The sequence below is a fragment of the Melanerpes formicivorus genome, unplaced genomic scaffold, assembly GCF_026170545.1.
Source record: "Melanerpes formicivorus ecotype bairdi unplaced genomic scaffold, bMelFor1.0.p_v2 SCAF_116, whole genome shotgun sequence".
Classification (NCBI taxonomy): Eukaryota; Metazoa; Chordata; class Aves; order Piciformes; family Picidae; genus Melanerpes; species Melanerpes formicivorus.
The window spans coordinates 670,075-694,103 of NW_027142468.1; the positions used below are offsets into that span (position 1 = coordinate 670,075).

At 60.2% G+C, this 24,029-nt stretch overlaps 1 protein-coding gene across 1 annotated transcript in view; it reads left to right on the plus strand.

Moving 5' to 3' along the window:
- Positions 1-24,029, plus strand: part of LOC137456115 (hydrocephalus-inducing protein homolog) — a 65,920-nt gene that overhangs the window by 36,940 nt on the left and 4,951 nt on the right. The window contains exons 27-55 of the mRNA XM_068167421.1: positions 809-945; positions 1,702-1,829; positions 1,923-2,114; positions 2,498-2,647; positions 3,209-3,448; positions 3,739-3,913; positions 4,690-4,722; positions 6,464-6,639; positions 7,100-7,243; positions 7,480-7,663; positions 8,083-8,224; positions 9,751-9,880; positions 10,588-11,166; positions 11,609-11,812; positions 12,233-12,435; positions 12,573-12,755; positions 12,976-13,095; positions 14,249-14,408; positions 14,514-14,686; positions 15,102-15,300; positions 15,900-15,999; positions 16,552-16,651; positions 17,743-17,911; positions 18,506-18,744; positions 19,843-19,945; positions 20,547-20,751; positions 21,100-21,338; positions 22,220-22,371; positions 23,725-23,917. Of these exons, the coding sequence (XP_068023522.1) occupies positions 809-945; positions 1,702-1,829; positions 1,923-2,114; positions 2,498-2,647; positions 3,209-3,448; positions 3,739-3,913; positions 4,690-4,722; positions 6,464-6,639; positions 7,100-7,243; positions 7,480-7,663; positions 8,083-8,224; positions 9,751-9,880; positions 10,588-11,166; positions 11,609-11,812; positions 12,233-12,435; positions 12,573-12,755; positions 12,976-13,095; positions 14,249-14,408; positions 14,514-14,686; positions 15,102-15,300; positions 15,900-15,999; positions 16,552-16,651; positions 17,743-17,911; positions 18,506-18,744; positions 19,843-19,945; positions 20,547-20,751; positions 21,100-21,338; positions 22,220-22,371; positions 23,725-23,917 (5,152 nt within the window). The remainder of the gene's footprint in view (positions 1-808; positions 946-1,701; positions 1,830-1,922; positions 2,115-2,497; positions 2,648-3,208; positions 3,449-3,738; positions 3,914-4,689; positions 4,723-6,463; positions 6,640-7,099; positions 7,244-7,479; positions 7,664-8,082; positions 8,225-9,750; positions 9,881-10,587; positions 11,167-11,608; positions 11,813-12,232; positions 12,436-12,572; positions 12,756-12,975; positions 13,096-14,248; positions 14,409-14,513; positions 14,687-15,101; positions 15,301-15,899; positions 16,000-16,551; positions 16,652-17,742; positions 17,912-18,505; positions 18,745-19,842; positions 19,946-20,546; positions 20,752-21,099; positions 21,339-22,219; positions 22,372-23,724; positions 23,918-24,029) is intronic.

Below are 24,029 nucleotides of genomic sequence, written 5' to 3' on the forward strand. Positions count from 1 at the left end.
TCCTGAGAGCTGTGCCGTGCTGCCTGGGAGCAGCTGAGTGTCCTCACTTCCCTGAGCTTTGGGGGTGCTCAGCTGCCCACAGATGCTGGGCTCTCTTCATGGAGCCAGTGCAGAGCATCAGGCCCTTCCAGACAGCACAGACAGCATTCCTGCTGAGCAGCTCTGAAAGAAGCAGCTCAGAACTGGCCTCCTTTTTTTCCCACCAGACCACACTTGGCCCCAGAGCAGCTTGGCAAAGTCTCAGCTGGGGGCTTGGCTGCTGGGGGGACTGCAGGGCTCTCCTAGGTTGCTTGGTCCTTCCTTCTGCTGCTTCATGCTGAGGAGCAGCTGCAGCAGGCTCCAGCCCAGGCAGAAGATGCTCTGCAGAACAGTGGGATGGCTCTGGACAGGACCTGCCCATGGGTCTTGCAGGTGTTGGTGGCTGTGGTCCCTGGGGCTCTGGGGACAGAGCTGGGTGAAGGTTTCCTGGGGCTCAAATCTGACAAGGCCCTGAAGCAGTTCCAGGCTTGGGCTGCAGGCCAGGCTCAGCAGTTGCACTGAGAGCAGTGGAGCTGCAGGGGGCTTCTCTGCAGTGGCACAGGAGGTGTGGGCAGTGTCCCTTGGGAACCAGCTGTGTTTGAAGGTGCCCCTGGGAGCTGCTAGAACCTGGGCCCTGCCTCCCCTGGCACCGGCCAGAGTCTTGTCCCCGGCTGCTCAGGTGTTGGGTGTCAGCAGCTTGAGCTGAGTTTTCCCAGTGGATTTGCATCTCCCATCCTGTGGCAACGTGGCCAGGCTGTGGGTTCAGGAGTGCCCTCCCTCCTCCCTGCAGAGCTGAGCTGCCTGAGCACATCCTGGACTTTGGCTGCGTGGCTCTGGGTGGCATCCACAGGCGCAGCGTGAAGGTCACCAACCCGGGGCACTTCCCTGTGTCCTTCCAAGTCTGTGGGCAGCTCCTGCGTGGCACAGGTAGGCAGTGCTGGGGACCCTTCCTGTGGCCTGCCTGGGACAGCTCAGCCTGAGCCCCTGGCCATGGGGAGTTCTCTTGGAGCACTTGTTTGTAAAGCTTTGTCCTCCTTGGGACCTGCTGCTTTAGAGCCTGAGCTCTCCTGGCCAGCAGTGCCCAGGGGCCTGGCCTGCCTGTGGCTGCCCTAAGTCTGCCCTGCAGGGGCTGGGTGGGTGAGCACCTTGGGCACCTCTCAGCACCTTCTGCACTTGGCTGCCAGCAGCAGCAGCTGAGCTTCTCTGTGCACTCTCTGGCCTTGTGTTGCAAGGAGCTGGAGCCTTGGTGGTGCTGAGCTGCTTGGTGTGAGGCTCACGAGGTCCTGGGGCTTGTGTTCAGCCTCCCCTGGGGGTATCCCAACAGCTTCTGGCATCAGCCCTGAGGCAAGGCTGCAGCACCACCAATCGCTGCCTTGCTGTGCAGAAAGGGTGCTCAGAGGTCTCCTCCCAGCTGCTTGTAGGGAGCACCATGGCATGGGAGTTCTTTGAAGAGCTCTGAGTGTCCTTCCCTGCACTTGCTGGAGCTCCTCAGCTGCAATGTTTGCCTTTCCCCTGTGGCCCCTGGGCTCTGGCTGTGCAAAGCTTTTGCCAAGGGAGAAGGAGCAGCAGCTTTTCTGGAGGTGCAAAAGATCCTTCCCAGAGCTGCTAGCCAGGACACTTAAGGTGCTTGTGAGCCATCTCATGTCCCCTGTGCCTCAGCTGCTTCCTTTCCATCTGTTGAAGGCTTCAGCGTGGACCTGGGGCTCGTGAAGCAGCTGCCCTGCTCCCAGAGCAGAACCTTCACTGTGTGCTTGGAGCCCCAAAGTGCCACCCTGCCGCAGGGCGAGGTGGAGGCACTGCTGCCCATCAAGGTGCCCTCTGCTTCCCCCCCTCCCTGTGCCCACACTGCCTTTTGGGGCAGCTGGCAGGCTGGGATCTCACCTGGATGCTCTGTCCCTCACTAGGTTGCAGGAGGACCCACATGTCGTGTCCTCCTCCGTGCCAAGGTGGCTGTGCCCTCCCTCAGCCTCTCCAGGGCCAGGCTGGAGTTCTCTGCTGTCCAGTGTGGGCAGTGCCAGGAAGAGACCATCCGGCTCTACAATCAGCTCCCACTGCCCTGTCAGTGGTTCCTCAGCAGGGAGGAGCCTGCTCAGAAGGTAAAGCACAGACAGGGTGTGACTTGGAGCCTCTTGGCTGCCTTTCTTTCTCCTCTCTTGTCCTCTCTGCTCCTCTGGCTGCTCGAACGCTTGGGCTCCAGCTGGGCTGAGGAGGCTTTGGAGGGTGCAGAGCAAAGCTGCAGCCCCTGGGCCTGTTCACCAGCTGGTGCTTCACTTTCTGCCATCTTCACCCCTTGCTCCTCTTCTGAGGAGCACCCTCCCCAGCTGCCTCTCCTGCCTCCACATTTTGCCACCAGTTCTAGGCCAGTGCTGGCCACATCTGGTTTGGATGTGTGCTCCTACCCCACGAGTGCCAGCACTGCAGGCAGCCAGCTGTGTCCTGCCAGAGCAAGGAGACCTCACCCCCCTGGTTTTGTGCTCAGGTGGACAAAGCTTTGCCAGCCAGCAGGCGTCAGAAGCTGCTGCAGGAGCTGAAGGCCAAGGCCTCTGTCTTTGAGGTGCTTCCCTCAGCTGGAGTCCTGGACCCTGGGCAGTGGTGCAACCTGCAAGTTAGATTTTCCCCCGTGGAAGAGGTGAGCTGGGTGGATGTCAGCCCCAGGAGGTCTGGCAGGGCAGTGTGGGAAGGAGAGCCCAGGCAGGGAGCAGGAACTGAGCTCTTCCTCGACATGCAGCTTTCTGCAAGCTCAGCTTCCCCTGCTGGAGCCTCTGCAGAGGGGGCTTGGAGAGCCAAACACTGAGCAGAGGACACTCCCCTCCCTCCTGTCTGCCTCCTCTGCCCCTCTTCTTCGGCTGCTCTTTGCCCAACACAGCAGTGCCAGGGCACTGGGCAGGATAACCCTGTGGATCTTTCTGCTAAGCACTGCACTGTCCCAGGGAGGGCTCCAGGGATGGGCATCTCCCACCTCTTTGGGCAGCCTGGGCCAGAGGCTCAGCATTCAGCTTCCAAAACATCTCCTTTCCTTGGGGTCTGCATCTCCCTTTTTCAGTTCCAAACCATCCCTCCTTGTCCTCTTTTCAGTTCTCCATTCCCCTCAGAGGTGCTGCTACCATCCCTGGCCTTGGGGCATGGGGTGAATTTGAGGCCCTGCCACCTGGCACTTCATGGAGGAGCTTCTGCACTTTTCTCTTTTCAGAAGCCCTACCTGAGCCAGCTGAAGATCAACATTTGCCAGAGCAGCCAGCACCTCCAGCTGCTGGTCTCGGGCAGTGGCCTGGAGCCACGCCTGGAGTTCCAGCCTGAAGTGCTGGAGCTGGGGCCAGTGCTGCCATCCAGCCCCGGGGCACAGGGCACAGTGGTGGTGAAGAACCCTTGTGAGTTCCCCATCGAGTTTTACTCCTTGGAGTTTGACCAGCAGTACCTTGCTGAGGAGCAGGTAAGAGACAAAGTCTGGTCCCCAAGGCCACGTTCCTGGAGCTTCAGGGCACTGCAGCATTCCCAGCCTCGTGCCAGGGAGCTGGAGACAGAAGCCAGGGCAAAGCCTGGTGGTGTTGCAGGGTTAGCTCCTCTGCTGGCAGGCTGTGGAGGGGCTTGGCTAGTCCCTGGTGTTGGGAGGGAGGCCCGAGGGAGAAGATGGCTTGGCTGGGGAGCTGCTCCTGTGCTGGAGCTCCTGTGCTGGAGCTCCAGCAGTGCCTCCCACGAGTGGTTTCTCTTTCCCATGCACAGATCCTGCGGCAGCTGCAAGACTACGACTGCCGCAGGACCTTGCTGCTGCCTCCACGTGCCCCAGGGGAGCAGCTGCCTCCAGAGCTGCTAGAGGGCTGTCAGGGCCAGAAGAGGCTGCAGGATGAGCAGGCCAGGTCCAGTCCTCAAGACCCAACAGCCCAGGACAAGGCTGAAGGTTTGACGTTGGTTGTCTCGAGTGGAGGCTCAGCAGGGAGCCCAGCCCCCTTCCCCTGAGCTCTCCTCACTCCCTAGCTTGGTGGAGCAGGTCCAGGGTGACACTTGTGACAGCCATGAGAGCAAGCAAAGCAAGCTTCTGTCTGCCCTGTCTGGGGAAGAACTCAAAATGTCCCCTTGCAGGAGGGCCAGGGCCAAGGCAGAGGTCTGGGAGTTTTCCTCAGCTTCCCCAAAGGAACATCTTTGCCCCGGGAGCTGCTGGGGTCAGGCTGATGGTGAAGCTGTCCTGGGCAGCTCAGCGCCTTTGCTCTCCTCCCTGGCACTGCAAGCTGAGGTGCTCTGGGTGACCTCCTAAGGGCTGTTCTGGTGAATTCAGAGCCAAGCCACATCTACTGCAGTGACATTTCTAAAGCACCCAGGTGGAGCCTCTCCCTTGGGGCTCTGTCAGATGCCCCTTTCTGCCTGTGCCCTCCTTACTCAGCAGGACCTGGGACCAAGCTCCCATGAGGACCATGTAGACAGTTGATGGAAGGAGATTTCTCTCAGTCCTTTTAGGTGTTGCTGCATGCTCTGCTTTCCTCTTGCTGCCACCCCATTTACTTATGGGCATGTTCAGCAGCATCAAGGGCAGAGCCTGATCTGCACAAGCTGAAAGGAAGTCCATGGATGTGACATTGGTTTGAGCAGAGTCTCCTCTGCCAGGATCTGAGGGGCTGGAGGGGATGGTGAGGATCACAGGTAGGCTGGAGGCTGACTCCTCTACCCATTTCTGCACAGCTGAGCATCAGCCAAGCTCCACCAGCACCAAGGAGGCCACAGAAGAACTGGAGGCCAGCCCAGTCCGTAGGGCCCTCGCCCGGTACCTCAGCGTCGCTGAAGGAGCCCCACAGCGCAAAGGGATCGTGCTCATCATCCATGGGGCACCCCTGGCAGGTACCTGAGCTGGAGCTCTTGGCTGTGAGGAGGGGAGAAGCAGGAGAGGCATGTCCTGGTGGAGCACGGTGCTGGGTTGAGCAGTTGAAGCGATGCAGGGGGAGGCACAGCTCTGCTGGGGTGGTCCCAGGCCCTCAGCAGCTGGTGCCAGTGGTGTGGCTCATCTGGTGTCCATGCAGCTGGGCTCTGGTTCCCCCCAGGAGGGTGACCATGTGCCCCTTGCTGCATGGCAGCACGGTGCCTGGTGTCCCTGTTGCCTGTGGAGCAGTGCCGAGCCCGGCCCGAGCCCTAAACTGTGCCCAGCTGCTGCCTGAGGCAACGCCAAGCGGCACAGGCCAGGGGATGGTCTGAGTGGTGGTGGCACAGGGCTCAGAGCAGCGCCCCAGGCCCAGGCTTGAAGTGGCTCCCTAAGGGAGGGATGAAGTCCTCCTCTGTTTGGGGAGCTCGCAGAGCCTGTCCCCGGCAAGCCCTGCGGCCGCAGGGGTCCCCAAGCAGCCTCCCTCTCTCTGCAGGCAAGACGTCGGCAGCGGCCGCCCTGGCCAAGCACTACGGCGCCGCCTGCCTGTCCCTGGACGCTGTGGTGAGCGAGGCCGTGGCGGCCGGGAGCAGCGCGGCAGGGCGGCGAGCCCGGGAGCTGTGCAGCGCCGCCGGCAGCCAGCAGAGCCTCCAGCAGGCACAGGATGGCCGTAAGGAGACAGGCTGGGCCCGGAGCAGCGCTGCTGCAGCCCCCGGGGCTTCCTGCTTCTGCTGGCTCCAGAGCAGTGGCACAGCCCCGGGGGCTCTTGAGGAGCAGGGGTGCAGCACAGAGCAGGGCAGAGCCCTTGCAGAGAGCAGTCCTGGGGACTCAGACGCCAGCCGAAGGGCTCATGCAAGGGCACTCTGCCTGCCCTGCCCTGCCCTTCTCTGCACAGCTTCCTTTGCTAGGGGTGGGGAAGCCCCCAGCATCTTTCTCAGAGCTTTTCCCTTGCCTGCGTGCAATCTCCACCCTGTCCCTCATGGCCATCAGGCAGAACTTCTGCCTGCTTTCAGCAGGCACAGCCCTCTGAAGTGGCTCCTTAGGCATGAGGTGACTGACTTTGTGGCTTCACAAGGCCAAGAGGAAGGGCAGGAGCTCCCAGAGGAGTCTGAGATGAGAGCCATGCTGTAGCTGAGCTCTTTTCTCCCGCGGTTTCCCTGGGGGTGCTGTCAGCTCCTGCAGCTCCTGCACACTGAGTTGTTTTCCACCTGAGTCCAAGCTCTTGGCGGAGCCTTTATGGGGCAGTGGGTAGCCCAGGCTCTGCTGGCTGAGGCCACAGCTTGGCTCTGCTTGGGCTACCTTGGCATTGCTCAGCTTTGAACCTGCCTGGGTTGAAAGCTGGTGGAAGGAAGAAGGGTCTGGGTCCCTGGCAGGGTTGTCTCCCGTGGAGATGGACAGTGGAGGTGGGGCAAGGCATCCAAACCTCTCTGGCTTGTAACTGCAGTGCCAGGTTGGTCTGTCCTGCCACAGGAAGAGGAGAGCAGGGAAGGAGCTGCTTCTGGAGAACAGCGAGTGCAGTGTCCCTGCCAGGGTGCCCACTGGGGTGGAAGGTGCTGGTGTGCTCCTCCCAGCAGCCCCCTGAGCCTTCTGGGCCCTCCGCAGGTGTGAGGGCAGCTGCTGCCCTCTGGCGGCGGCGCAGCACCAAGGCCAGGCCCCAGAGCTCTGTGGACAACGGCAGGCAGCAGCCGCTCAGCTCCCGAGGCCAGCCCAGAGCTGCGGCCGGCAAGGGGCAGGCTTCTGCTGAGAGACAGCTTCCGACGGAGTCCTCAGGCTCCCAGGTGAGGCATGGCCTGCCCTGGCTGATGCCAGGGAACTTTCTGTGACCTTTGAGCTGTTTTGGTCGGGATAGGACTCCAAGATTATCAAATCCAGCTGCTGACCCAGCACTGCCAGGTCACCACTACACCGTGTCCCTCAGCACCACATCTTTCTGGCTTTGCAGTCCCTCGGGGATGGGGACACCCCCCCTGCCCTGGGCAGCTGAAGATCAGGCTAGTCCAGGAGGCCTGGTCAGCTGCTTGTCCTTCCTGTGCTGTGTGCTGGTGCCAGCGCTGGGGGCTGCTGCTCCAGGGCTGTGCTCTGCAGGGTTGTCCCCCGGAGCCGCTGGCCTGCGCTTTCCTTTCAGTCCCTTGCTAGGGAGAGAGCTCAGCTCCAAGGCCAGCAGCTGGGATTGCCCAGGGGGTGCCAAGGGGGTTTATGTTGTGGTGATGTTCAGTGTGGTGCTGTTCAACACTGCAGGGCTCCTCCGGCTCTCCTCTCATCTCTGCCCCTCCTGCGCAGCCCTGGCTGAGCCCCAGCGGCAGCACGGTGGCAGAGCTGGGCCCGGTGAGCTGCGTGCTGCCCGAAGAGCTGCTGGTGGCCATCCTCTCTGAAAGGCTGCAGGTGCGTGGCCAGGGGGCAAAGGACACCTTCCTGCTGGAGAGGCACAACTGGGAGAGCAGGAGGAGTCCTGCTGTTGGAGGGGTCCTGGGCTCCTTGGGGGAAGCTGCAGATGCCAGCAGCTGGCAGGGCCGTGGGGACAGCTCAGAGCTTGGCACAGCTGCTTGGTGACCTTTGTCACTGAGTGGCCCAGAGCTGCAGCATGGCACAGCTGATTTTCTCTTGGCCTTTCTTCACAGCTGAGGGACTGCTCCCAGGGAGTGGTGTTTGATGGCCTGCAGAGCCTCTTTGCAGGCAGCACAGTGTCTGCTCTCCTCTGCCTGCTCAAAGCTGTTGGAAACCAACCTCGCATCTATTTTGTCAACCTGCTGCAGGATTTTGCCTCTTGGCAAGCCAGGCAGGCAGCTGCAGAGGAGCAGGAAGGTGAGAATCCTCATCTCCCTGCCTCCCAAGGCTTCTCTCCAGAGCCCTCAGCCCTGTCCCCATGTGTCTGGTTCACCAGCAGAGCTGGTGAGAGGTAGTTTCAGGAAGCCTTCGACTTCCTGCCTTGGTGCAGCTCACTGTTGCTTAGAACACAGCAGAGCTGAGGCTGGGAGACTTCTCTCAGTCTCCAGCACTGAAGCTTGGGCCCAGGTGCAAGCTGCTGGGGCTCAATGTCTGAGCAGCAGCCGGCTATGCACCATGCCTCTGTGCCAGACTGGTGCTGGTTTGGGGGTTCTTTGGAGCTGGGAGCAGGGCTGTGAGCTCCCTGCTGGCTCCTGGCAGGGCTGGGCCAGAGCTGTGGCTCCTCGCAGCTCCCCCAGCACAGCTCTGCTCTGTCTCTCCTCTGGTGCCTGCTGCAGGCCGGCAGCGGGAAGAAGCGGCCAGGAGGGAGGAAGCAGAGCTCTGGGAGCTGGGGGAGGAGGAGTTTGATGCCCTCACGGAAGAGCAGAAAGCTCAGCTGGAGAGCAGGATCCGACAGCTCCAGAGGGAGAGGAGGCAGAGGTCTGTAAGCCTTCTGTGGGGAGCTGCCCAGCACAGTGTCCCTGCAAGGTGTCCCTGCTCTGGGGACCTTGGTTGGGCTTGGGGAGGTTCCAGAGAAGAGGCCAAAAGTGTCCCTGCCGAGCGGCACAGGGATGCTGCCTTCCCCCTGCCTGGCTGCCAGCAGAGGAGAGACCTTCCTGCAGGGAGCTGAGAACATCTCCTCCTGCTGCTAGTGCTGAGGCCTCGGGCTCAGAGCCTGCTGCAGGCAGCTGGGCTCTGTGCTGGCCTTGCCCTTATGCTTCTGAGGGTCTCTAATTTCATGATGTTAATTCCCATCCCCTTCAGCCCTTCCTCACCTCAGCAGAGGGGCTGTGGTGTGGGTCTGTGTGAGGCACATCTCCCAGGACAGACAGCACAGGTTTCCCACAGTCCCAGCTGGCTTCCAGCAGGAATCCTGTTTGTTCAGAGCCTGTTTTGCAGGAGGGGAGCTGCTGCAGCCTTTGTTTTCTGACTGCTGTGGCTGTCCTCCATAAGGAGCAGGCCATGCCCATGGAGAAGGGCTGGACAAGCTGAGCAGAGTTGGCATCAGTGAGCATCTTGGGTGGGATCAGCAATAGTGTGGTCAGCAGGAGCAGGGAAGGGATTGTCCCCCTGTCCTGGGCACTGGGGAGGCCATAGCTCCAAGCCTAGATTCAGTTTTGGAAGGACACTGAAGGGCTGGAGTGTGTCCAGAGAAGGGCAATGAAGGTGGGGAAGGCTCTGGAGAACAGGGCTGGTGAGGAGCAGCTTAGGGAGCTGGCATTGCTTAGCCTGGAGAAGAGGAGGCTGAGGGGAGACCTGCTGGCTCTCTACAGCTCCCTGAAAAGAGGTTGGAGCCAGGGGCAGGGTTTGGTCTCTTCTCCCAAGGACCAAGCGATAGGACAAGAGGAAATGGCCTCAAGCTACACTGGGGAGGTTTAGGTTGGACATGAGGAAGAGTTTCTTCACCACAAAAGGGTTATCAAGGCCTGGCCAGGCTGCTCAGGCCAGTAGTGGAGTCCCCTGGAGAGACTGCCAAACCCCTGTGGGGGTGGTGCTGAGGAGCATGGGTTAGTGGGCAGCTGGCAGTGCTGGGCTCCTGGTTGGACTTGATGATCTGAAAGATTTCTCCCATCCAAAGGGATTCTGTGAGTCTCTGATTCTGAGCACTGGTGCAGGGAGAACTAGGTGTAAGTGCTTGGTCAGCTGCTTTACTCGGGGAAATCAAGAGAGAGCTTCAGGCATCAGTGTGGAGTGATGGTGGAGCAGCCTTTGGCCGGTGCCTGGGGGGACCTTACTGGAGCAGCAGCAGGATTTAGCCCTTCCAACAGCAAAGCCTCACTGGGGCTGGCCTTGCAGACCCCCTCCCCCCTTTCCTCCCTTGGAATGTTCCCAGCCTCCCCAGCTTGAGGGAGATCCCTGGAGAGGTTGTAAGGGCTCTGCATGGGCTCAGGGTCAGTGGCTGAAGTGCAGGAGCCCAGGGCTCTGGTGGGGACTCTCAGAGCTGTTTTCCTTTTGCCTTGCTGCAGGGCGCTGCAGCGGCTGGCTGAAGAGCTTGAGGAGCAGCAGCAGGAGCTGCAGCACTGGAAGGAGGCAGAGGAGCTGAGGAAGTGGAAGCAGAGCAAGAAAGAGCAGAAAAGGCAGCCTCTGGTCAGGGAGGTGGGTGGCTGTGTGAGCAAGAGCCCTGGGGATCTTCCCGCTGAGCTGCAGCCCTGTTGAGAATGCAGCAGCCCCAGGCCGTGCTGGGCAGCCTGCTCCTGGCTGGGGCTGTGCTGGGAAACAACAGCTGGTGCCTGATGGTGCTGCTGCTTCACCAGGGGCTTTGCCACAGCTCTGGGGGTGAGCTGCTCTTTTGGGATCAGGCTGCCTTGGAGTCCTGGCTCCACACAACTCCAGACATGCCCTGGGAAGTCCTTGGTGGCTTTGGTCCAGCATTCCTCCCCACCCTGCTTGTGCCCTGCAGCTCTGAGCCAGGGCCTGCCTGGGAAGTGGGGTCTGCTCCTGCCTGCCTGGCAGGAGAGAGCAGCAGGACCCAGGTGTTTGTGAGCAGCCAGGCTTCCTAAAGAGTCAGGGGTACTCAGCATCCCCAGAAACGAGCCCCAAGGAGTGCTCAGGAGGAAGGAGGGCTCTGGAGTTTCCTGCTGGGCTTGGGGCAGCTCCTATGTTGCTGACTGCTTGTGGGTCTGGCACTGAGGGCTTTGGTTTCAGTTGAGCTCACCTGGGTACCAGCTGTGTTCTGGCCTGGGACTTGTAGAGCACCTGGCACAGATGATGCCTGGGCTGCTGTTGTAAAGATCATCAGTGTCCTGCAGCATTTGAGTCCTGCTTTGAAATGCTGATGGCTTTCTCCTGCTCCTCCTGCCCAGAGCATCAACACATCCAGCAGCAGCACCAAGCAGCTGAGTGTCAGTGAGCAGGCAGGCAAGAAGGGCTCTGCCAAGGAGGGCCCAGACTCTGCTGCAGCTGGCAAGGAAGATGAGAAGAAGCAGAGCAAGCTTGCCCCGGCAGACACCTGCTCAGAGCTAGAAGCCCAAGAGCAAGGCCAGGCTGACAGCAAGAACTTGGCCCTGAGCTTTAAGGCCTATGAGGCATCACAGAAAGATGTGGCACGTGTTTTGTCATGCTGGGACAGGGTGCAGGGTGTCCTGCTGTCCCCTTCAAAGCAGGAAGCTCAGCAGCAAGCAGAAGATCAGCAGCAGCATTTATCCAGGCCCAGAAGGCAGAAGGCTAAAAAGAAGGAGCGTCAGGAGAGGCAGGAGAAAGAGCTCCTGGAGAAACTGAAGCCTCCTGAGGCCCCCAAGTTGTCTCAGCTGGAAGGGGGAGGTGCAGCAGGGTCAGCCAGTGGCCAAGAAGTCGGCGTGCCCTGCTTGGACATCGAGGTGCTGAGCTCTGCAGATGTGCTGAGCACCATCCTGGAGAGCAGGAAGCTGCCAGGGGCAGAGCAGGTAGGGCCCCACAATGCTCAGGTGCTGAGCCTGCCCCGTGGGGGCCCTGGGGCCTTGTGTCCCAGCGGGTGCCAAGGGCACAGAGCCTTCTCCAGGCTGCTGCTGCTGTCCCTCAGCAGCCTTGTGCTTTGGCTGGGGGCAGAGGGAGTGCTCTCTGTGCAGGCCTCCTGCCTGTCAGCTGCTCTGCCAGTCTGGGGAGAAAGGGGGTGCCAGGGCAGCCCCTGGGCTTTGCTCCCTTCAGCTGAGTCACTTGGGGCAGAGATTCCTCTGCAGGTGCCACCTGTAGTCCTGGCCCTGCTCTGGAGCCTGCTCCCCACCCTGGGCAGAGCAAGGGCTGTGCTCCACCTCAGTCAATCAGAGCTCCCTAACAGCTCAGTGTCTTTCAGGAGGTGTGAGGATAGAGGCCACAGGAGCATGACCAAGGTTTGCTCTTCTGCTTTAGGTGCTGGATGAGCTGGGCCTGGGTCCCTCAGGGCCCCCCATTCCTCCCCCTGCTGTCTACTCTGTGGTTCACTGCCCAGCCAAGCGGGAGGTGCCTGCAGAAGTCCTCCAGCACTTTGTGCTCCTGCCAGCAGCTGCCACAGGGCCAGAAGAGGAGGAGGCTCCTGAAAGTGTTGTGGATGTCCCCACTGTGCCCACAGTGAAGGTGCCAGGACAGGGACCAGGCTGGATGGGGGCAAAGGGGCAGGTGGGATGGAAAAGGGTGAGAGTGGCAGGGCAGTGAAGATGTGACAGGGCCCAAGCCTGCAGAGATCCCTTCTGGCTGTCCAGAAGAAAGAGCTCTGCTTGAAACACAGGGCCAGTCTGAGAGGAGAGGCAAAGCCTCAGCAGCAAAGCCTGCTCTGCCCCTCAAACCTTCAGCTGGGAGGTGCAAAGATGGAGAGGAGCTGGCACTGAGTGCTGAAAGCCCTATCCTGGGCTGATCCCCAGCAATGTGGGCAGCAGGTCAAAGGAGAGGCTTTTGCCCCTGTGCTGTGCTCTGCTCTGCTGAGAGCTCCCCTGCAGTGCTGGCTCTCAGGGCAGGTCTCAGCTGTCTTTCCCTTTGCTCTCTCCCTTTGGGGTGAAGACCTCAGAGGAGCAGGGCACCCCAGCCAGAGGCCATTGGAGAAGGGAGAAAGGCAGCAGCAGCCAGGAGGCTGTGAGGGGAAAGCAGAGCTCTGGCTGTGGCAGGAGAGATCTCCAGGGACCAGCCACAGGACCCCCCAGCCGTTCCTCTGAGGGGGACCAAAGGCACGTGGACACCCTGCCCCCCCCAGAGAGCTGTGCCAGGTGAGCTGTGAGGGAGGAGGGATCCCTCTGCTTCAGGGCCAGCTTGCCAAGGAGGTTTCCCACCCCAGCTCCACCATGGCTCCTCCTGCTCTCCTTTGCTCCTCAGCAGTGCCTGAAGGTTCCTCTTTCCCTGCCAGGCTCAGCAGCTACCGCTGGGTAGTGCCTGCCCAGGGCCAGGTGGTGCTGCAGGTCCACTTCAGCTCCGCGCTGCTGGGCAGCTTTGAGCAGAGGCTGCACTTCGAGCTGCTGGGCACCAAGCGCCCCTACCAGCTGCACTGCAGGGGCACCTGCCTGTACCCCAGCATCAGCCAGGAGCCACGGTAAGGCTGGCCCCTGGGGCCGTCCCGCTCTGCTGCCCCTGAGCTCAGAGCTGAGACTCTGCCCCTTGTGCCCCTGGGACCTGCCTGAGCCCCCCAGCATCTCTTGCCGTGCTTGGAGCTGGGCAGCGGTGCTGTGCCTCAGCCAGCACTAAGAGTTCAGCCTTTGGGAGCAGGTTTTGTGCTCAGAGAATCTCCCAACTCTTCCTTCTCTCTGTGCCAGGGAGGTGTTTCCTCGCTGCAGGCAGAGCAAGGCAGCTGATGCCATCATCTCCAAGCAGTATGTCCTGAGCACGGGGATGTTCCACTTCGGGCCGCTGCTGTGTGCCAAGGCAAGAGACAGGTAGGTGCTGCCCAGCCCCCAGCTGTGCTGCTTGCAGGACCTTGTGCTTCCAGGAACATGCACCCAGGGGCACGATTCAGGGCAGGCCCGGGCAGAGAGCTGGGAGTTTGGTGGCTTCGAAGGAGCACAGCTGTGGCAACTTGAGCACCTAGCAGGCACAGGAGTGCTGGGGGGGATGGAGCTGATCTTCCTGCCCCCTGGGGGCTTTGGTGGCCAGAGCCAGGTGCTGCTTGCGGCCTGAAAGCAGCTTGGGGTCACTTGTCAGCCCCCATCTCAGCTTCAGCAGCTTTGTGCTGTTTGTTTCAAGTGCTGGGAGCTCTGTGGGTCAGCCTGAAGGAGCAAAGGAAGTTTTTCTGCTGAGGGACTGGAAACCCTCCGTGAAATCTGCAGTGTCAGCAAGACTTGATGGTTGGAGCTGCTGTTGGGGGACAAGCACCTGCAGGGCAGGGCAAATGGGATTTCCATTTTCCTGATCCTCACTGCTGGATAGAGTCTGGCCTTAAAATAATGTCCCTGTAGCTGCTGGCATCTTTCTGGTTTTCACTTCCCTCTTCTTTCAGCATTAGAAATGGAGGTTTGTCTGCAGGGGAGCTCTGGAGAGCTGGTGGCATTCTGACACCCCAGGGAGGTTAAATCAAAAGAGTTTAAAAACCAAAAGAGGATTTGGCCAGGCTGAGGCATTGCCTTTTTTTGACCTTTTCCCACCAACCTCTGTCCCACACCTGAACCAGGAGGTGTTTGTGAACTCTGGGATTCCTCTTGGGAAGGAATCCTTTTGCTTTCCCGCCCTCAGCCTCAGGCTCACCCAGGAGCTGGGCCCAGGCAGTCTCCTGGCTGCTTTGGAAGAGAGAAGCTGAGCTCTTGCCACACTTTCCTGGGAAGCCTGCAGGGAGGGAAAGCCAGCAGAGGAGGGGAGGAATCCAGGTGCCTGCTGTGCTTCTGTTTTGCCAGGCACCTTTGAGGTCCTGGTTTGTAGAAGGCCTCTTGAAGTGGCCTGTGCACACCTCTGGGATGGAGACACCAAGTGTGGGCTGGGCATCCAAGGAAGCAGGGAATGAACACAGGCAGCATGCAAGGTGTCCCTCCCACATGAGCCTTTCTCTCAGGCTGCTTGACAGAGCTCCCCTGCAGCCTTTGCCCTTTCTGTGGCCAGGTCCAAGGCTGTGCTGCAGGATGACAACTGCGAGCAGCTCTCCATCTGCAATGTCAGCCCCTGGGAGGCAGAGGTGCACTTCTCCTTTGAGCGGGGTGGCAGTGGGGGCACCTTCCTCTTGGAGCCTGCCAGCATGCAGCTGGGACCTAAGGAGAAGCAGGTAGGAGACAGGCAGGTGGGACAGGGAGCAGCAGCAGAGCCCAGGAGCTGCCCCTCCTGCTCACTGAATGTTCTTCTGTGCTTCTCTTTGTGGGGCTGGGGCCAGGAGCTGAGCATCTGGGCATACCCCACTTCACCTGGCCTGGTGGAAGACAGCCTCATCTGCTGCATCAAGGGCAACCCAGAGCCAGTGGTCTTCCACCTGTGCTGCCAAGGGGTGCAGGTGAAGCTGGGGGTCAGCCCCAAGCAGCTGCATTTCAACAGGGTGCTTCTGCACAGGTCAGTCAGGCCAGGGGCACTCTGCTGGGGGTGGCTCTGCTGCAGCTTCCCTTTCCTCAGCTTGGAGGCTGGGCCAGCAGCCCTCTTGCTCCCAGCACTTGCCAGCCTCTTGCTCACCGTTCCTTGCTGGCTGGGATGTCCCATGACAGTCCCCAGCTCTAGCCCCCCAGCAGTGGGTGCCCTGATGCATTTGCTTCTCCTCTGCTGGTGCAGAGAGAGTGGCTCTGGCTCTGGCTCTGCCTGCTGTTGGATCCCCTTCTGCCACCAAGCTCTCCCTAGGGGCCTCCCCTCTCAGGCTTGTGGCAAAGAGCAAAACCTGCAGGGTGGTTTCAGCCCCATGGGGAGGGCTGCTGCCAGCGGCAGGGCTGCCGCTGTGCCCCTCAGCAGCTGGCACTGAGCCTTGGTGTCTCCGCAGCGAGCACAGCAGGAGCCTGCTGCTGCGGAACAGCTGCCCCCTGCCGGTGGCCTGGAGGCTCAGCGGGCTGGAGAGCCTCGGCGAGGGCTTCTCGGTGCGGCAGAGGCAGGGCACGGTCGGGCCCCGCTCGGAGCTGGCCGTGCAGCTGTGCTTCAGGAGCACCAAGGCTCTCGGCGTGGAGAAGAAGATCCGCTTGGAGGTGAGGGGACAGGGCCCTGCCTGGCAGAGCTGGGCAGAGTGCTGTGGGCCCTGGGGGATGGAGGCTGTGTCTGAAGGCAAAGAGGGCCAAAGGATGAGCCCTGAGGAGATTCCTTTGAGCCCCCATTGTCTGGGCCCTTAGCACCAAGGGACCCTCACTGAAGGATGCTGCTTCTGAATACCTCAGTGCTGAGCAAGAGCTGAGGGTGGGGGGCAAGAAGATGGAGCCAGGCAGTGGTGCCAGCACAGAACAAGGGGGAAGAGGCAGGAACTGGAAGCCAGGAGGCTCCAACATCTTTGGTGTGAGGGTGCTGGAGCCCTGGAGCAGGTTGCCCAGAGAGGTTGTGGAGTCTCCTCCTCTGGCTATTAAGGCTTTGTTCCCTGGGGTTTAGAGGCTGCATTGCAGTGAGGCTGCTGCCTGCCAAGAGAGAGTTGGCTGTCATTGCCACCTGCTCTGGGACACCTCAGGACTCTTGTGGGTGTTTGTACATCACACTGCCTCCCAGGCTGGGTAAAGACAGCTGCTAGAGACAAGGACTCCTCTTGTTTAGCAGGAACACTGAGGAGAATGACTTTAGGGTTTGCTTCTTGCTGCCTCAGGTTTCAGATGCAGAGAATGTCCAGGGTGTTGTTCAGGTGGAGAACATTGAAGTTGTGGCTGAGGCCTACGAAGTTGCTCTGAACATCACCCTGCCTGAAGGTCAGTGGCTGGCCCCAGAGCAAAGGAGTTCAGATGCATTGCACTGCTGGGGCAAGTGGGGGATGGGATGGGATGGGATGGGATGGGATGGGATGGGATGGGATGGGATGGGATGGGGTGGGACAGCAATGCAGGCCTGGCATGGATCCATGGCACAGGTCTCTTGCCAGCTGTGTGGAGTAAAGCACTGTCAGGTCACACAGTGCCTTGCCTCTCTCACACCTTGAAGTGTGCCCCTTTGAAACACCAGGGGTGGGAACAAGCAGCTGGCAGTTCCTGAAGGCTCAGTGCAGCACATCCAGTGGTTGATCTGTGCTTGGAAGCAAGGAGGTGGAGGCTGAGCTCCTTGGCTGCTAAGCCCTACAGGTCCTCTCTGAGTAAGAAGAGCAAAGGGCAGCAAAGCAGGCAGAGAAACCTTGCAAGGCTGGAGACTTGCTGAGCAGAGCTTTGTCCCACCTGAGCTCTCCCAGTCTCTGTCTCCTGACTGGGTGCAGCCTGCAGCAGCTCCAGCATCCTCCCCATCCCTTCCCTCGCTCTGGGGGTGTCCTGCAGGTGCAGATGGCTGTGTGAACTTTGGAGTCCTGGAGGTCCTGGGGAGTGCCAAGCAAGTGCTGACCCTGAGGAACCAAGGGCAGTGCAAGCTTGCATACAGGTTGGTCCAGCTGCCTGCTCTGGGAGTGCCTGGGGCCACCACCTGCCCAGGCCTGCAGTCTGCTCCTGTGGCTAGAAGCTGTTCCCATGCTGGCTGCCTCATGGTGTGTGTGACCACTGGGACTGTCCTGAGCTCCAGGCTCCATTTGCATGGAGAATCCAGCCCCAGCCCAGCAGTTCTGCACAGCTCAGCAGGCACCACAAGGAGAGTCCCTGGGCTCTGGGGTGCAGTAAGAAGAGTGTGGCCAGCAGGTCAGGGGACATTCTCCTCTGCCTGTCCTCTGCCCTAGGGAGACCACCTCTGGAGTCCTGGCTCCAGCTCTGGGCTCCTCAGTGCAAGAGGGAACCACTGGAGAGAGTCCAGCAGAAACTAGAAAGGTGCTGAGGGGCCTGGAGCAGCTCTGTGAGGAGCAAAGGCTGAGAGCCCTGGGGCTGCTGAGCCTAGAGAAGAGCAGCCCCAGAGGGGAGCTGAGCAATGCTCAGCAGCAGATAAAGGACCTGTGGCAGGCAAGAGGTTGGAGCCAGACTCCTAACAGTGGTGTCCAGGGACAGGCCAAGGGGCAGTGGGCACAAACTGGAACCCAGGAAGTTCCATCTGAGCAGGAGGAGAAACTTTGCTGTGAGGGTGCTGGAGGCCTGGAGCAGGCTGCCCAGAGAGGTTGTGGAGTCTCCTTCTCTGCAGAGATTCCAACCCCCCCTGGCCCTTGTGCTCCTGGGCAAGCTGCTGTGGGTGCCCTACTTTAGCAGGGGCCTTGCACCAGATGAGCCCCAGAGGTCCTTTCCAAACCCTCCCATGCTGGGGGTCTGGGATTTTGTGCCCCTGAAGTTGAGGCCAGTCCCTGCTGAGCTCTGTTGCTGTCCTTCCAGGGCTAAGTCCTTTCTCTTCAGGAGACTCTTTAGAGGAGGAATGAAAACGCTGGGGGTGGAGGGGAGCTGCCAGCACTCAGCACTGCCTGGCTCTGCCAGGGCCTGGGGCTCCTAAGCACAGCAGAATTCTTTGGTTGGTTTTTACTGGTCCCATGCCAGGTCCTGGCTGTGCTGCTGGCCCCTGGGCTGTTCACTGCAGAGATCTTCTTCTCCTTCCCTCCCCAGGTTCAGGCTGCGCCCCACAGACCCCGGAAGCCGTGACCTGGCCTCCCACCTCACTGTGCAGCCCCAGCAGGGCCTGCTGCCTGCCTCTGAGCGTCCTGTCCGTGTCCAGCTGCTCTTCCACCCCCAGAGGGAGATCAGCATTGAGGACAAAGCCATCCTGCTGTGCCAGGTGAGCTGCCTGGGGCAGGCAGGGTGAGCACAGCTGGGCTGAGGGGGTCAGGAGGACATGGCTGTGCTGGAAAGCAAGCTTTAGCTGGGGAACCTTCTGTTATTTGCACACAGCAAAGGCTTTCAGAAGCCAGCTCTGGCCCTTCCAGTGCTGGAGGGGGCCAATCCAAAAGCTGGGGAGAGACTTTGGATCAGGGCCTGCTGGGACAGGACAAGGGGTGATGGTTTGAAACTAAAAGAGGAAGATTCAGCCTGGATAGGAGGAAGAAATGTCTGACACTGAGGGTGGTGCCAGCCTGGCCCAGCTTGGCCAGGGAGGTGGTCATTGCCCCATCACTGGAAGCACTGCAGGTCAGGTTGTTTGGAGCTCTGAAGCACCTGCTCTGCCCTCAGGTGTTCCTGCTGACTGCAGGAAAATGGAAGCAATGACTCCTCCAAGCCAACCCATTCCATGATTCTAAGAGGGGCTGAAAATGCAGTTCTGGAGAAGGACTTCAGAGCAGGGGGATGAGCTGATGGGCACCTGGGCTGTGGCCACAGGCCAGAGCCAGAGGTTGGGCTCTGCTGGATTTACCAAGGCCTGCCCTGGTTGCAGGTGCTGGAGCCCAAGCTGAGGGCAGGAGGGGAGCCCATTGCCAGCATCCCAGTGAGGCTCTCAGCCAGAGCTGTCTTCAGCCAGTACAGCATCAGCCCTGCGGCGCTGCTCGACTGCGGGGCCATGGCCAGCGGCACCAGGAGGGCCTGCAGCTTCCTGCTGCAGAACAGAGGCCTCCTGCCCTTCCAGTTCCTCATCTGCAGAGCAGAGCAGGCTGCAGCTGAGCCCACAAAGAAAAGGTGAGAAGGCCTGCAGCAACCTTCCTGCTGGAGGAGGCCCCACAGCAGGGCTGGCGTGTGGCAGGCAGCCAGGACACACAAGCAGGCTGCACTGTGAGTCCTGGGGCCAGGTTTGGGCCCCTTACTCCAAGAGCATTGAGGTGCAGGAAGGTGGCCAGGGAAGGACAACAAAGCTGGGGAAGGGTCTGGAGCACATGGGCTGTGAGGAGCAGCTGAGGCACCTAGCATTGTTTAGCCTGGAGAAGAGGAGGCTGAGGGAAGCCCTTCTGGCTCTCTACAACTCCCTGAAGGGAGGCTGGAGCCAGGTGAGGTTAGTCTTTTCTCCCAAGGAACAACTGCTAGGACAAGAGGACACAGCCTCAAGTTGTGCCAGGGGAGGGTTAGGCTGCACATGAAGAACAATTTCTTCCCCTTGAGGCTTGTCAAGGCCTGGCCCAGACTGCCCAGGGCAGTGGTGGAGTGCCTGCTCCTGGAGGGGTTTCAGAGCTGTGGAGAGGTTGGTGCTGGTCTCCTCTCACAGGTAATTAGTGACAGGGAAAGAGGGAATAGCCTCAAGCTGTGACTGGGTAGGTTCAGACTGGGCATTAGGAAAAACTGTGTCCCAGCAAGAGTGGTCAGGACAGGAATGTGCTGCCCAGGGAGGTGGTGGAGTCACCAAGCCTGGGTGTGTTTGAAGGTCGTTTAGATGTGGTGCTTGGTCTGTTCCAGCCCCAACACCTCTGTGACTCTGTGAGGTGTGGTGCTGAGGGCCATGGCTTAGTGGTGACCTGTAGTGCTGGGGTCAGTCTTGGCCTTGCTGACCTTAAAGGTCTCTCCCAACTAAACAAGTCCATGTTCTGTGAGCCCTGGGTTATTGTCTGCCTGTGCAGTTGGCTTGTGAGCAGGGAGGAGAGAGATGCCAGAGAATCCTCCTGCTCATCCTCATGCAGCTGCTGCTGGAGCCCATCTGCCCATCAGCTACAGCCACAGGTGGTGCAGGGGGCTGTGAAGAGCAGGAGGACTTTCTTCCCTGGGGAGGAAGGTTTGGCTGTGGAGAAGGGCAGGAGGAGCTCAGCCTGAGGGATGTTCTCTGCTCTCTCCTCTGGGTGCACATCAAAGGAAGTTCTCCCACTCCCACAAGCAGGGGAGCTCCAGTGGAAGGTCTGCTGCAGCCAAGCAGAGCAAGCCCTTGCTGCCAAAGGAAACCAAGCCCTCCGTGAAGGTGGGTGGCTCCTGCTCCCCAGGACAGGCTCCTCCCCTGCTGTGCCCAGGCTGGGGGCTTGTGCCCACGGCATGGGACAGGGGCTGCATGGGGGAGACCCATCCTCTGCCAGCCATGAGCAGAGGAAGGAGCTGCTCAATGCTGTGCTCTTGCTCAGCCCTGGAGCTGTGGGGCCAAGGGGAAGGGATCTGTACCTGGGAGCTGCTGGCCAAAATAAGGCTGTGAGTGCCACAGCTGTGGAGTGTCCCTGCTGAACTCCCAGTCCAGGGACAGGAGATGACCTTGCCTTGCCTTCTGCCCAGTCTGCTCTCCTCTCTGATGGTTTCTCACAGTTCTCTCTGCTCTCCTGTTTCACATTGGAGGCTGAAGGACCCCAGCTCCCACCTTCACCCTTTACAGCCCAACTCCTTTCTCTAAGCCACTCAGGCTAGGCCTGCACATCTCCTTAGCTTGTTCCTCTCATCCTGGGTTGTGCTCTGGGCCGTGGTGTCATCCCTGCCTGCCCTGGGCCCAGCTGGAGGCCAAGGCCCAGGGTCCTCCTTGCTGGGATGCTCAGAGTGAGGCTGTTTGCCATCAGCCTCTGCTGGGACTCTTTCTGCAGGCTCGCCTCACCCTGGGCATGTTCACAGTGTCCCCTGCCTTTGGCTCCATCCTTCCTGGGGAGCAGCAGCTGGTGACAGTAGATTGTGCTGCGGAGCTGCCAGGGCCGTGCCAGGAGCAGCTGCTCATCGACATCAGCAACAGAGACCCCAGGGACAACCCTCTTGGCATCCCCTACACCCTGCTGGCCGAGTCCTGCCTTCCAGGTGAGTGCTGCCCACGGGTTCCTGTGGCCAGGCTGCTGCTGCTCGGCACCCAGCCTCAGTCCTGGGACAGAGCAGACAGCCTGAGCCTGACCTTGCATCTCTCTGCCAATCCTCAGAGGTTCTTGCCAAGCCCACCAGTGGGAGAGGCTGGGAGGGATGCATGGAAGGATCAAAAGAAACCCTTTCAGACTGAGGGTGCCTGAGCTCCATCCTCACAGGCAGCTCCCCCACCCAAGGCTGGGGTTTGCAGCTCCCTGGGCAGAAAGAGCTTCTCAGAGGCCAGCAGGGGCAGGGCAGGTCAGCAGGAAGGATTCTCCATCCTCAGCCCTCCCTCTGCTCTGCTCACAGCATTCGTGGCTGATGACCTTGAGGCCATCTTTGAGGGGCATCAGATCTGCAGCAGCAGCAACCTCTGCCAGGTCCTCCAGACAGTGCAGGAGCAGCAGGGGGTGTTCCTCACAGATGAGAACAAGTTCATCTTCACCAACGTCCTGGTTGGGCACCAGGCCACGGCACGCTTCAAGATCTGCAATGTGAACAGAATCCCCTGCCATGTGCTCCTCTCCATCAAACCCAGCCCCAGCAAGGTAAGAACAGGAGGCCTTGGGGAGTCTCTGAAGGCTGTGTGGCATCTGCCTTGTTCTCCAGCTTCCTTGCTTCCTTTTGCCCAGCCTAGTGCAGCTCAGGGCAGGTGAGAGCTGGGCTGCATTCAGTGTGTCTCAGGCAAGGTTTTAGCTCCAGGCCCCTGGGGCTTTGGAGTGAGACCTGAGCCCTTCTGAACATCTCTTGGAAGCACAGGCAGAGGAGGAGCTTTTCCTCAGCTTTGAGCCAGGGCTCAAAGCAGACCCTTTTGGGGTGGGCTTGGTCTCCTCTCAAAAGGAATAAGTGCTAGGACAAGAGGACATGGCCTCAGGTTGTGCCAGGGGAGGGTTAGGTTGGACATGAGGAGCAATTTCTTTCCCTTGAGGGTTGTCAAGGCCTGGCCCAGGCTGCCCAGGGCAGAGGTGGAGCCCCATCTCTAGAGGGATTTCAGAGCTGTGGAGCTGTGGTGCTGAGGGCCATGGTTTGGTGGTGACCTGGCAGTGCTGGGCTTAGAGTTGGACTTGATGATCCTAAAGGTCTCTTCCAACCAAAGCCATTCTCTGCTTTCCTTAGGCTCCCTGCTCTTTGCCCCTTCTCTTTAAAGGCCAGGGGCAGGTTCTTTGCAGGGTTCTCCATGCAGTCCCCACTTCCCATGTGTGCTGGAGGTCTGAGCAGCGCTGAAAGCAAGCTTTGCACTCCTGGGCTTGATGGCAGCCCCCTGGGGCAGCACTGCTTTGGATTCCCCCCCGAGACAGATGGAGCCTGTCTAGGGAAGCCAGAAGGGGGCCACACTGTCTGGGGCTGTTCCTCATGATCCTTGTATGGGTGAGACAGCAGCACATGGAGAAAAGTTTCCTCCTAACAGCCTTCTCTGGGCTTCCCCAAGCTGAAGAGCCACTCTGGCCAGGTGTTTGAGGTGGATCCTGTCCGGCTGTCCGTGCCCAGCTGCTCCCAGGCCTTTGCCACGGTCACCTTCACTCCACGGAAGGTGAAGAGCTACCATTGCACTTTTGAGGCCTCCCTCGATGTCCACACAAGGTAACTCACCTCAGGAGAGCTTGGGAGGGGACCTTCCTGAGAGCTTCTAGCTCTTTGAGTAGCCTGGGGTAGAGTACTCAGCGTTACAGCATCCCAGCAGGGAGGGGCTTGGAAGGGAGCTCTAGGGATCATCCAGCCCCACCCCCTGCCTGAGCAGGGCACCCACAGCAGCTTGCCCAGGATCCCCATGGCCAGGGGACTGTGGAATCTCTGCAGAGAAGACTCCCCAAGCTCTCTGGGCAGCCTGCTCCAGGGCTCCAGCACCCTCACCTCCAGGATCCCCTCTGGGGCTGCCCTTCTCCAGGCTCAGCAGCCCCAGGGCTCTCAGCCTCTCCTGCTGACAGAGATGCTGCAGAGAACTCAGAAGCTGTAGCTGCGAGATCCAGCAGAGCCGGGGAGTCAGTGCCCTGCTGTAGCCTGCAGCAGTGCCTGTGAGGGCAGTGGGACACTGACACTGGCCCAGGGTGCCCAGAGAGGTGGGGAATGCCCCATGCTTGGAACCATGCCAGGTCAAGTTGGCTGGGGCTCTGAGCAAACTGCTGGAGTTGCCAAGGGCCCTGCTGCCTGCAGGGGGCTTGGACTGGATGAGCTTTCAAGGTCCCTTCCAAGCCAAAGCATTCCAGGATTCTCTGATGCCAAGGAGCCAACAGGGAGTGGATGAATCAGGAAGCAATGGAGCTGTGTGCAGCTTCAGCTGAGCTGGAGAATGCCAAGGACAGAGGATTGTTTCCATGCCCTGAGCCAGCTGCCCTTGTTGCCTCCTTGTTCCTGTGCTCAGGAGGTGATCTGGTGGATCTCCTGGGGTGCATGAAGATCTTTGATGCTAAAGGAGCCATTGGATCCCCTCTAAAAGACCCCAGCTCTTCTGCCCTAGGCCCTGTGTGTGTCCTGGGCCTGCCTTGCCCTTGCCCAGCCCTTTAGTAGCTGAGCTGGGACTGGATCCATCAGTCTGCTGCCCTAAGGAGCAATTCCTGCTCTGAGCCTCTGTGGAGATCACCTTCCCTGCTGGGGTCACTGATTTGCCCCTTCTGCCTTGGAGACTTTTCCATGCTCTGCTCATGCTCCTTGCTTCTGTCTCACCTCAGCACAGCCAGGGAACCTGCCCCATGGCCTCTGTCACCTCCTCATGTCTCTGCTGCCCTGCAGGGCTCCTCTGAGTGAAATGGTTTGAACTGGTGCTCTGGGAGGCTCTGGCTCTGCAGAGCAGATTCCTCTCGGATGGGACTGGGTGGAGAGGGGCAAGGGGGAGCTGTGTCCTGGGGGCCAGGAGCCCCAGGCAGGGGAAATGCAGCAGGTGGCCCTGGCTTCAGTGCTTGCCAATTGAGCAGTGGCTCTGCTGCCCCTCTCCTGCAGCCCTGCAGCAGTGAGAGCACAGAGCCTGAGCTTTGAGATCAGCGGCGAGGGGAAGCTGCCGGAGGTGAGGGTCCTGCGCCCGGCGCTGAAGGACAGGAGAGGGAACCCCCTGCTGCTCTTCAGGAGGCTCCTGCTGGGGGCCTGGGAGAAGCTGCCCCTGGTCCTGCAGAACTCTGGCCCTGTCCCTGCCCAGGTGAGCAGCTGCTGAGGGAGCTCTGCTCTGGGAACAAGGCTGCTGCTGGGCAGGAGAGGGCCCAGCGCAGCCGGTGAGGGTGGGCAGGGGCCCCACTGCTCTGCAGGTGCCC